This window comes from Mytilus galloprovincialis, chromosome 1 (assembly GCF_965363235.1).
Source record: "Mytilus galloprovincialis chromosome 1, xbMytGall1.hap1.1, whole genome shotgun sequence".
NCBI lineage: Eukaryota > Metazoa > Mollusca > Bivalvia > Mytilida > Mytilidae > Mytilus > Mytilus galloprovincialis.
The window spans coordinates 36,837,673-36,850,167 of NC_134838.1; the positions used below are offsets into that span (position 1 = coordinate 36,837,673).

The 12,495-nt window shown below is 33.2% G+C and overlaps 1 protein-coding gene across 10 annotated transcripts in view; it reads right to left on the reverse strand.

Annotated features, from left to right (window-relative positions):
* Positions 1-10,336: 10,336 nt before the first annotated feature.
* The window catches only part of LOC143073246 (uncharacterized), a 59,313-nt gene continuing 57,154 nt past the window's right edge, over positions 10,337-12,495 (reverse strand). For 9 of the 10 annotated variants that reach the window (XM_076248699.1, XM_076248657.1, XM_076248707.1 and 6 more), the window contains one exon: positions 10,337-12,148. In XM_076248699.1, coding sequence (XP_076104814.1) covers positions 11,993-12,148 — 156 coding nt within the window. In that variant the 3' untranslated portion in view covers positions 10,337-11,992. The remainder of the gene's footprint in view (positions 12,149-12,495) is intronic. The other variant, XM_076248679.1, reaches the window with a different exon arrangement.

Genomic DNA, 12,495 nt, shown 5'->3' on the forward strand with positions numbered 1-12,495 from the left:
AAGAAATGTCAAAGTACAAGTTCAAGTTATAAATCAAGTTTAATTATTGTCAAAACCTACTATTTTATGTTTACAAAAAAAAAATATAGTCGCTCGCCTTAACTTTTCAAGCTTCGCCTCAAAAATTTGCAAATTAAATATTTTTTTATTAAAATTTTCAAATCGCTCGCTCGCCCCAAATTTTTGAGTCCAAAAATCCGTAGAACAAGAAATTAAATTGGTGTGGCCTTATTCAAGAAATGATTTGGAGAAAAATAATTTAAACAATAATCAGATATAGTTAAATCACACACATACTGTATTATAACATTAGATCTGAGACAAATCTGTTGAACAGGTTCATTTTCATTCATCTTTGAAGGATGGTTTTATTTCAGGTCATCCATAATACAAAATTTTTTTTTTTTCCACAATTGTAGAGAATAATTATTTTTTTTCAAAAATAAAATCCTGTAATCTTTATCAATATTAGACAGCATAGTTCAACAACAAAACAAAATAAATCAAATTTCTTGATAAAACTCTCAGTTACATACATTTGAAGGCTATTAAACCCTGCATGGTACAATCACAAACTGAAGATTTTTAAAAAAGACATTTTCAATACCCATAACTAACAATAGATTTTTACTCTTGCGAAAACGTTAATAATTTTCGATGGCGTCTAATTGTTGAACTTATATTTATACCTGTAAAATGTCATATTGACAAAGGATTTTTCTTTGGAAAAATATACATTTGTACATTCAAAAAAAGATTCACCTATTAAAGATTTTAGATTGTAAATTTGTAATCATGTTCTATATATTTTTTCGTGTCAGATTTTTATCATCCATGCATTTGTACCTACAATCATATTTAAGCAATTTAACATTGTGTCACAGTTGTTCATCATTCGTTTAAGAAACTATGGTAGCTATGTTGTAAATAAAGTGTGAGATTACTTTAAAGTTTTAAATTATGCACAAAGCCATTAAACACAGAGGAGATTTCCCCAAGATCAGTCATGGAACCTAAAAATAAAACACCTATAATCACAAATATGAGGGGTTTCATATCCTTTTTTTAAGAGTGAAAATGTATAAAGTGAAATTAGAAATTACCTCTTATAATTGGTAACCCTATTTTCAGAGCGCCTCTCTATGGTACCATATATGTTTAAATTGAACAAACCTGAACAAATTTCTGTGTTTTACTTTAAAATTGTTCAAACTAGGTCTACAACAAGAATGTGTCCTCAGTACACGAATGCCCCACTCGCACTATCATTTTCTATGTTCAGTGGACCGTGAAATTGGGGTAAAATCTCTAATTTGGCATTAAAATTAGAAAGATCATATCATAGGGAACATGTGTACCAAGTTTGAAGTCGATTGGACTTCAACTTCATCAAAAACTACCTTGACCAAAAACTTTAACCTGAAGCGGTACAGACGGACGAACGAACGGACGGACGAACGAACGGACGAACGAACGAACGGACGCACAGACCAGAAAACATAATGCCCCTCTACTATCGTAGGTGGGGCATAAAAATGAAAATAACACATTATAAATTTACTTTTCTGGATTTACCTTCACTTGAATCACTCACAACCCAGAAAGACAATGATGTATAAATACCTTAATGTGTTAGGTGCTATATCATGTATATGACCAAAAGGGACATAAAAAGAATAGCCCCAATTATATAAGGTCGACTGTGCCAGAGGGAGTCACTTTCTTAATCATTTTATATTTTACAAAAGTATGTTATAATCATGTCAGTTCCAAAGTACTGTGTTGATATTACCATATGAACAAATAGCCCGCCAGCAGTGGCATATACTCAGTTCTAGAAAAACAAACAGCCCACCAGCAGTGGCATATACTCAGTTCTAGAAAATAAGAATTACCCTTTTTAAGTATGGTGCAAGTGAAAGTTTGGTCTGAGGCAAGAGGAGGTCTGATAGAGATTGGTCATGTCTGTCTTCATAGTTCTATATGATGTATCTTTAGTAACATATATTAAGTTGAAAGCTATTATCCCATTGTTGACTTCATATGAGATTAGAAAAATCAGAAAAACCCATCGTCCTATGGCTCTAACATATTAGAAAGCCTTGAGATATTAGAAAATAGAAATCACATAGGTGATTGTTGTCTTGCCTGCAAAGAAAGTTGCAATTTGCATCTAGCAATTACAATCTGGCGGTTTATTTCAGAAGATATAAGACTTAGGAGTTTGATGTCTTGCATACAGATGCCTCATGTTACAGTTTCTGTTTGTCATATGGCCCTTGCCCTTGATCTTTATAGGGAGCTACCATTTGATTTTTAGGGGGGGGGGGGGGGGCTAGGATGAAATTTGAAAAAAATAGGCAGGACAGGAGTTTTGAGTAAAAAAAAAGGCAGGATGTGACACTTGCAAAAATAAAAAGTCAGGACGACAATTTAGGTAAAAAAAGTCAGGATAAACTAAAAAAAAAAGCAGGACCGATTACAGTGAAAAATAAAAAGGCAGGACAGAGATTACAGTAAAAAAAAATGCAGGACAAAATTTTTCATCCTAGCCCCCCCCCCCCCATAAAAATCAAATGGTAGCTCCCTTAGTTACATAGTTCAGTGATTAGTAAAAAAAAAAGAATATTTATTTGTCATATGAATTTGCCACTAGTATGTATGAGAAATACATGACCTTGACACCATTACTTGGATTAGTGATCAATGTTCATGTTACGTGATTAGGTCAATTACTTAGATACTATACTCTGAAGGTCAACTATGTATGGTGTAAGGATGATTGTAAGGTGTCAGACAAGGAGGTTTCTTTTAACTAATTTCCTTGTCATGATTCCTTGGTGAAATATTAAGTTTTTTTTTCTTTCTCAGATACTACATTGTACTATAAACTATAGGTCAATTATTATTATGTGAAGGCAACAAATGTTTTAGGATTGCATAATGGTATGAAGTCGTCGTCTGCATTGTTGTTCGAAGACACATTTGGTTTCCGGACAATAACTTTAATCTATAAAAAAGAAGGTTGTGATTGATTTTGCTGATGATTGTCCGAACTGTTTAGGAATTAGGGGCCCAAAACAAGCATTTTTGTCGAGCCTGCAACTTTTGTTGCAGAAAGAGCGACATAGGGATAGTGATCCGGCGGCGGCGGCGGTGGCGGGGTTAGCTCACTTCTTAAAAGCTATATATTTTAGAAGGTGGAAGACCTGGATGCTTCATATTTTGTATATAGATGCCTCATGTTACAAAGTTTCCGTCAGTCACATGTCCATTGTCCTTGACCTCATTTTCATGGTTCAGTGACCACTTGAAAAAAAAGTTCAGATTTTTTGTAATGTTAAATTCTCTCTTACTGTAAGTAATAGGATAACTATATTTAGTATGTGCATACCTTGCAAGGTCCTCATGCTCGTCAGACAGTTTTCACTTGACCTCGACCTCATTTCATGGATCAGTTAACAAGGTTAAGTTTTGGTGGTCAAGTCCATATCTCAGATACTGTAAGCAATAGGTCTAGTATATTCGGTGTATGGAAGGACTGTAAGGTGTACATGTCCAACTGGCAGGTGTCATCTGACCTTGACCTCATTTTCATGGTTCAGTGGTTATAGTTAAGTTTTTGTGTTTTGGTCTGTTTTTCTCATACTTTATGCAATAGGTTTACTATATTTGTTGTATGGAATGATTGTAAGGTGTACATGTCTAGCGGGCAGATGTCATCTGACCTTGACCTCATTTTCATGGTTCAGTGGTTATAGTTAAGTTTTTGTGTTTTGGTCTGTTTTTCTCATACTTTATGCAATAGGTTTACTATATTTGTTGTATGGAATGATTGTAAGGTGTACATGTCTAGCAGGCAGATGTCATCTGACCTTGACCTCATTTTCATGGTTCAGTGGTCAAAGTTAAGTTTTTGAGTTTTGGTCTTTTTATCTAATACTATATGTCATAGGTCAACTATATTTGGTGTATGGAAATATTTTATGATCTATATTTCAGTTGTGCAGGTTTTATTGTCGAGCCTGCAACTTTTGTTGCAGAAAGCTCGACATAGGGATAGTAATCCAGCGGCGGCGTTAGCTAACTTCTTAAAAGGTTTATATTTTCGAAGGTGAAAGACCTGGATGCTTCATACTTTGTATATAGATGCCTCATGTAACAAAGTTTCCGTCAGTCACATGTCCATTGTCCTTGACCTCATTTTCATGATTCAGTGACCACTTGAAAAAAAAGTTCAAAATTTTTGTAATGTTGAATTCTCTCTTACTATAAGTAATAGGATAACTATATTTGGTAGGTGCGTACCTTGCAAGTTTTCACTTGACCTCAACCTCATTTCATGGATCAGTTAACAAGGTTAAGTTTTGGTTGTCAAGTCCATATCTCAGATACTATAAGCAATAGGGCTAGTATATTTGGTGTATGGAAGGACTCGAAGGTGTACATGTCCAACTGGCAGGTGTCATCTGACCTTGACCTCATTTTCATGGTTCAGTGGTTATAGTTAAGTTTTAGTGTTTTGGTCTGTTTTTCTCATATTATATGCCAAAGGTCAACTATATTTGGTGTATTGAAATATATTATGATCTATATGTCAGTCCCGCAGGTTTTATTTGACCATGACCTCAATTGCACGATTCATTGGACAGTGGTAAGTTTTTGTGTTTTGGTCTATTTTTCTTAAACTATAAGTAATCAGGTGAACTATATAAGTTGTATGGAAGGATTGTTAGCTGTACATGTCTGCCTGGCATGGTTCATCTGACCTTGACCTCATTTTCATGGTTCATTGGTCTTTGTTTAACTATCTTGTTTAATGTTAAGTTTATGTGACAGTTGTAATAACGCTTTATACTTAGGACTATCAACATAATATCAATGATTAGTAAAGAAGGCGAGACATTTCAGTGTGTGCACTCTTGTTCTACTTTCAGGGTTTTAACTTGTGTATGAGTATTTCAGTTGCTTTGAAATTGTACCACAATATTTAATACCACAAATGGAAGGTTTGGATTCATTTTGGGGGTTATGGTTCCAACAAGAATTAAGGACTAAAAAGGGGCCAAAAACAAGCATTTTTGTAGTTTCTGGACAATACATGGTGTGTTAGTGTATGGATCTCTCTGACATTGTACCACAAGGTTCAATATCACAAAAGGAAGGCTGGGATTGAGTTTGGGGGTAATTGCTCAATTCATGCAGGAATTAGGGGCCAAAAACAAGCATTTTTAAGTTTTCAGACAATAACTTGTGTTTAAGTGAATGGATCTCTCTGAAATTGTACTTCAAGGTTTCATACTACAAAGGAAAAGCTGGGATTGAGTGTGGGGGTAATTGCTCTAAGGGGGGATTCAAAAAGTTGGGGGGGGGGGGTCCTATTTTTTTTTATGGGAGACAAAATTTTTCAAATTTTTAATTTTTAAAGTTTCAAGAAGAAATCTTTAACTGCACAGGATTGCACAATAGATTTGTAAGATCTTGACATTTATTTTGTGTAAGAAACCTATACTATGTCATTTTATTGTGAATGGAATGATTGTTAGGTGTACACGTCTGTCTGCTAGGTATCATCTGTGCTTGACCTAATTAGGGCCCCGCCAAAGGCGAGTCACCCTATAGTGATCAGTCTGTCCGTCCGTCCGTCCGTAACACTTTGTAATAACTTTGTGTCCGCTCCATATCTAGAAAACCATTATGATTTCATACTTTATACTTTACATGTTTATTAACCACCACCAGAGGGCGTGTCATGATGTATGTACAACTTCCTAGGTCAAAGGTCAAGGTAAAAAAACTTTGGTTTCAGTTGACAACCCTGTGTCCTGTGGTGAAGATCGTGTCCGCTCTATATCTTGAGAACCGTTATGCTTTCAAAGTTTATACTTGACATGTATATGAACCAACACCAGAGGGTGTGTCATAATTTATGAACGACTGCCTAGGGCAAAGTTCAAGGTCAAAAACTTTGGTTTCAGTTGACAACCCCATGTCCTATGGTAAAGATCGTGTCCGCTCTACATCTTGAGAACCGTTATCATTTCAAAGTTTATACTTGACATGTATATAAACCAACACCAAAGGGTGTGTCATAATTTATGTGCAACTTTCTAGGTCAAAGGTCAAGGTAAAAAACTTTGGTTTCAGTTGACAACCCCGTGTCCTATGGTAAAGATCGTGTCCGCTCTATATCTTGAGAACCGTTATCATTTCAAAGTTTATACTTGACATGTTTATAAACCAACACCAAAGGGTGTGTCATAATTTATTTACAACTTCCTAGGTCAAAGGTCAAGGTCAAAAACTTTGATTTCAGTTGACAAACCCATGTCCTATGGTAAAGACACAATTTTTTAATGCACATTATTCACAGCGTGGCCCACAGAGATGGCTCCCATCTCAATGATATCTAGTTTCCAATGTTCTCTTAGTTTGGTCCTAAGCTCAGATACTATATTTTTGGTTTATGGAATGGTTGTAAGGTATACATATTTGTTTGGCAGGGTTCATTTGAACTTGACCTCATTCTAATGATACAGTGGTCATATGTTCAGTTTCCCAGGATATGTGTTGTTCTGATGCTATAATTCATAAATTATTGTACATGTCTGGAAGGAAGGAATCATTTGACCTTGTTCTGTTTCTATAAGCAACAGGTTAACTATTGTTGTATCTATTTATTTATTGGAAGGTGAACTGGTTAGATTGTAGGGTTCATATGACCATTACCCAATTACATGAATCATTAATCATCTAAAAGACTTCAATATAATATCCGTTGTGATTAGTACATCAGGTGAGAAATTGCCGCACATGCCATATTGTTTTAAAACACTCAGGTGAAAGATATTTAAATTACTTTAATTCAAAAAAGTTAATTAATGCAGTGAAAAACACCACTGATCTGCAAACCATTTGTTTACTTTTTTTAAGGTCAGCTAATTACAGTGTAGTCCTTTATCAAAACAAAATCTTTATTATGCCTCAGCATTTGACAATAGTTAATTCAATTTAGTCAGGGGCGGATACAGCCATTTTAAAAAGGGGGGTTCCAACTATATGAGCCCATTCGAATGCATTAATCGGCCCAAAAAAAGGGTGGGGTTCCCAGTTCCGTTCCAACCCCCGTGGATCCGTCAATGTTAGTGTAGCCCATATACACTAAATCAGTTAAGATTGCTATTTTTCTCTCTAATGCTTTGATGACTTTAAACAAGTCAAACAAGTACTGTCAATTTCAATTGAAAGACTTTGTGAAACATTTGAGGAGTGTTGTTTTCTTAAGCAGCATTTTTTCGATCCACTTCCTGTTTTAGCGAGCTTTCTAAATTTTTCCATGTTTTTTTGGTTTTTTGTCGAGCCTGCAACTCTAGTTGCAGAAAGCTCGACATGGGGATAGTGATCCGGTGGCAGCGGCGGTGTTAGCTAACTTCTTAAAAGCTTTATATTTTAGAAGGTGGAAGACCTGGATGCTTCATACTTTGTATATAGATGCCTCATGTTACGAAGTTTCTGTCAGTCACATGTCCAATGTCCTTGACCTCATTTTCATGGTTCAGTGACCACTTGAAAAAAAAGTTCAAATTGTTTGTAATGTTGAATTCTCTCTTATTATAAGTAATAGGATAACTATATTTCATATGTGCATACCTTGCAAGGTCCTCATGTCTGTCAGACAGTTTTCACTTGACCTTGACCTCATTTCATGGATCAGTGAACAAGGTTAAGTTTTGGTGGTCAAGTCCATATCTCAGATACTATAAGCAATAGGGCTATTCGGTGTATGGAAGGACTGTAAGGTGTACATGTCCAACTGGCAGGTGTCATCTGACCTTGACCTCATTTTCATGGTTCAGTGGTTATAGTTAAATTTTTGTGTTTTGGTCTGTTTTTCTCATACTATATGCAATAGGTCTACTATATTTGTTGTATGGAATGATTGTAAGGTGTACATGTCTAGCGGGCAGATGTCATGTGACCTTGACCTCATTTTCATGGTTCAGTGGTCAATGTTAAGTTTTTGAGTTTTGGTCATTTTATCTAATACTCTATGCTATAGGTCAACTATATTTGGTGTATGGAAATATTTTATGATCTTTATGTCAGTCGCGCAGGTTTCATTTGACCGTGACCTCATTTTCACGGTTCATTGCACAGTGTTGAGTTTTTGTGTTTTGGTCTATTTTCTTAAACTATAAGTAATAGGTCAACTTTATATGTTGTATAGAAGCATTGTTAGCTGTACATGTCTGCCTGGCATGGTTCATCTGACCTTGACCTCATTTTCAAGGTTCATTGGTCTTTGTTTAGTTATCTTGGTTAATGTTAAGTTTATGTGACAGTTGTTATAAAGCTTAACTTTATACTTAGGACTATCAACATAATATCAATGATTAGTATAGAAGGCGAGACATTTCAGCGTGTGCACTCTTGTTTTCCTATCATGTCATCCTGTTTGTAGCTGGACTGACCAGGTTTTTCATTGTGTGTTTGAAAAAAGGAGAAAAGGATAAACATGTTGGTCGGTATTTCCAATAGATTTTCACAGTGATCAGTGGCGTAGCCAGGGTTAAAATGATGTGGATGCGAAACTGTTCGCCAAGCGGAGCGAGGCGAAAATATTTTTAGGACCTTTTATGCACTTTTTTTTCAGACGTTTTTCCTGTATACATGTGTACTCCCCCTACAATCCGACAATGGCTAGATTTTTGTTTAATTTCAAAATACCCATCAACATATAAGTTTCTAATAGAATTTTTTGTTGTTTTCTCGTAACTACCATCATTAGATACAGTAATATGTGATGTTAAAGTTTCACATCCAATTGAAATACGAAATCTCAAAATGGACCCATTACAAAGGCCTTTTTGTATATGGAATTTCGAAATATAGGCTCTGAAGTGATACCCCTCTTCGCCGGAATTTGAGCCTCCACATGGGATTTTATTATTACTTGTCTTAACGCGTTGCAGGGGACAGAAATGTGTTGCCAGATTTTTGTGAAATTTATATCATCAGCAATGTCTTTGAACCTTGCGAAAAGAAGTCCTGATCAAATAATTTAACCAACTATGTCCCCTTTCAGTTTGAAATATAAATCATAATTGATATACCATTGCATTTGGCCTGAAGCTTTTATATCTCTTTAACTCTTGCCGTTGCCGACGACGCGCTAAGACGTAAACTTTTTACGAAAAAGTTGACAGCACTTTTCTGCAATTTATCCATCTTGTTTACATAAACTATAAATGATCTTAAAGGAAAGACCACTTATACTGCTTTGGAAATGATTGCACGATGTTCACATATCCTCACCCTTACATTCAGACACAACATATGCAATTATATATATATATTTTTATTTTTAAATATATTTTTTTGTCAAAATGATGTGGATGCTTAAGCATCTGAGCATACATGCAAGCTACGCCACTGGTGATCAACAACATACTAGAATGTTTTAAGCAAAAATTAAAATAAATGAATTGATTTAATGACAAAAACAGATCTGCTACATACATAAAGGATTCAATTTCAAACATTTTTTGTAATAATGTTTTAAACTTATTTCCCCTATGAAACTGTTTCAATGCTGCAGTTTTCATATTTCATGCTGACAACATTCTAGTGCGTTGATCACTGTCAATTACAGATTGGAAAATGACTAATATTTCCATTAAGAATTGGTAACTGCAAGCATTCTTTGATTAATTCAAAGCAAATCCAATTTGCAACTAAAAAAACTGAAAAAAACCCAATAATTTATCTCATAGTATCAAATATAAACTTTGAGACAATTTTGAGTTTTATTTAGAACCCAGGAGAAAAAAGTTTACAATTTAAAGTGGATGATATACTATGTCTGTTTGTTGGTTCATTTATCATTCCCTTACTTGTTACTTACTACTCAGTCATTGTATTGAGGAATGACTTGACATTTGTTCCCACACTTTAAAATGTTGCAGTTTCTGTTTAAGTATATTTTTTTATTGTCATGCAGTCATTTTATGTTAAACATTACTTAAAAATTTGTCGATTTGTTGTATAGAGAAATGATTCAATACCTCCGTTGTTTTTTAATGTTAAATTGTACCATGTATGCCAAATTCATTTTGGGATCTGCAGAACTATATTCCATGTGAAACTTAATTAATCTGACCTTGACCTCATTTTCTTGGTTCATTGATCAACATCTCATATACTATAAGTAATAAGTATTTTGTGTACATTTTGATTGAAAGTTGTTCATGTCTGACTAAAAAACCATGTATCTTATATATGGTCAGAGCAGTATCATCCAACTTTTTGTCGCAGAGGAATAAAAAACAAAAATGACTACTATAGAAAGAAGTTTTATCAAACTATCTCCTTTACAATAATTTACACCAGTTACAACTGATTAAATATATAAAATGGCATTTGAAAAAATATATAAACTTCTTAAAAATGGTACACAAAATAGAATGGACGGATTATGTGACAAAACAAAACAATAACACCAGCACAAATTGTAGAAATAAAACTTTAAAATACACAACTATCAAGACTATACATATTTGTGTATGGTACTAACTTTGTAGTCCTCTAATAATGAACAAGTTTGCTTTTACTATATTGTTATACTAAGTACAAGACTCCTGGGTTAGATTTGTTTTTAATTTCGAAAGCCTGATGAATCCTGAATTTATTACAAAAGAAAGTAATTCCTGATTAAATTAGATATGACATGGTTGGATTTATAAATATGAATTAAGAAACACCATTCTTGCAAAATAATCACATTCTAATATCAATGAAATGTTTGCCTTTTTTAAGGGTCATTTTAGAATGATATTTTTTTTAATGATAATTGATGACAATATCTGAAGAAGCATTAAGTTATATGAACAGAGTCTATGGTCAAAAGATACAAAACAATTATTTGTCTTTTACAATTAATTAAATTTTATTTGAATTGCTCTAAATTAAAGATTTACAGTATTTAAATGAGCAAAATTTCATTAATAAATTTGCAATAAAAGGCAATTGCTTTCAAAAGAATTACATGTTTGTAATTTTCAAATATGGAAAAAAATATAAAGGAAAGAAGGAACATTCAAGCACTAAAACATATATATCCTGAGCATTGCAAAATATGGGGGAAATATAGACAGAACACTAACATAAAATACTACAGACAGATTTGGCCGCTAATTGTAATGAGCATACTTGATACAGTAATAAATAAATATCTTTTTTTATAAAATCTAATACTAATTTGTAAAGAAAATGACTTTTGCATTCAGTGTTTCTGACAAGCAATGTTTCATGACAATTAATAAAAGAAATGTGTTACTTATGATATGTTTATCCATATACTAATGCATTGAAACTTTTTCTCTCAATATTTTATAAAAATCTGCTTTCAAACATATAAAAACATATATTTGATCTTATTTATTCTGACTTAATTTCTATGAAATTTAAAAAAAAAAATCCAATTTGCCTTATACATGTATCTTCTTAAGCTTAGCAAAGATTTCCAGTATTAAAGAATTTATTTCTAATCTTTAAATTTTGATGAGATATTTTGTTGTTTGGGAAAAAATTGAAAATATTTTGTTTGTGAAGAATACACCAAATTTCAAATGATAATCTTGACATAAATGTGCTTAATACAGCAAAAAGTTATTGAAAATCAGAATAAAATTATTTCAACATGAATATTTTGAATTATGATTTAACTTTCAAAACTATAGGGAAAAAAGATTTGTAATATATAATTTAGAACCTAACTATCCAACTTTTTAATATTCATTCAAGTTATATATTTTTTTTATTTTCACAAAACCCTATTGATAATCAAAACTCTTTTATTTTCAAAATTTCTGTATATTGGTTGTCATATATAACATAAAATTAAACATTTGAAATAAACATTCACACTGTTAAGTATTCTACGTCCCACATTGATATCACAGATATTTTGTAACAATTACAACACATGTTAACATCATGCTTTATTTGACAATGCTGGTGTTCTATAATATCTACTGTCACCACCAGGGGTCATTGCCATTTGTTGATTCCTTGATAAAGTCAAATGGATCTTCTTCTGGGTTAACTCTGCTCTTAAGGCTCTTAATTCTGTCTCAGCTTGGTTGCGTAGCTAAAAATAATAAAAATTCCCCAATGAATAAATCCTTCTGTTATTTTGTTATGACCACTGTGTTGAACATCTTTCTCTGTGACTCATGATTTGATTACTTCCCCTTGGTATCTTCATTTGATCAAAAGATATTATGATCAGTTTCTTAGGCATGTTTATCTGTTCAGTGATTGTCGATAACAACTATCTTTTTATTTGTATTTTTTTGTCCATGTTAAAATTAAAACTAAAGTCGTAATGGAAAAAAATAGACATGAAGCATGGTTGTCCAGTTTGGTTTTCTTTTTTCTTTATACAAATTTTGAATGTTAATGGAAAATATGACACTCCAGCCACTCACAAATCAT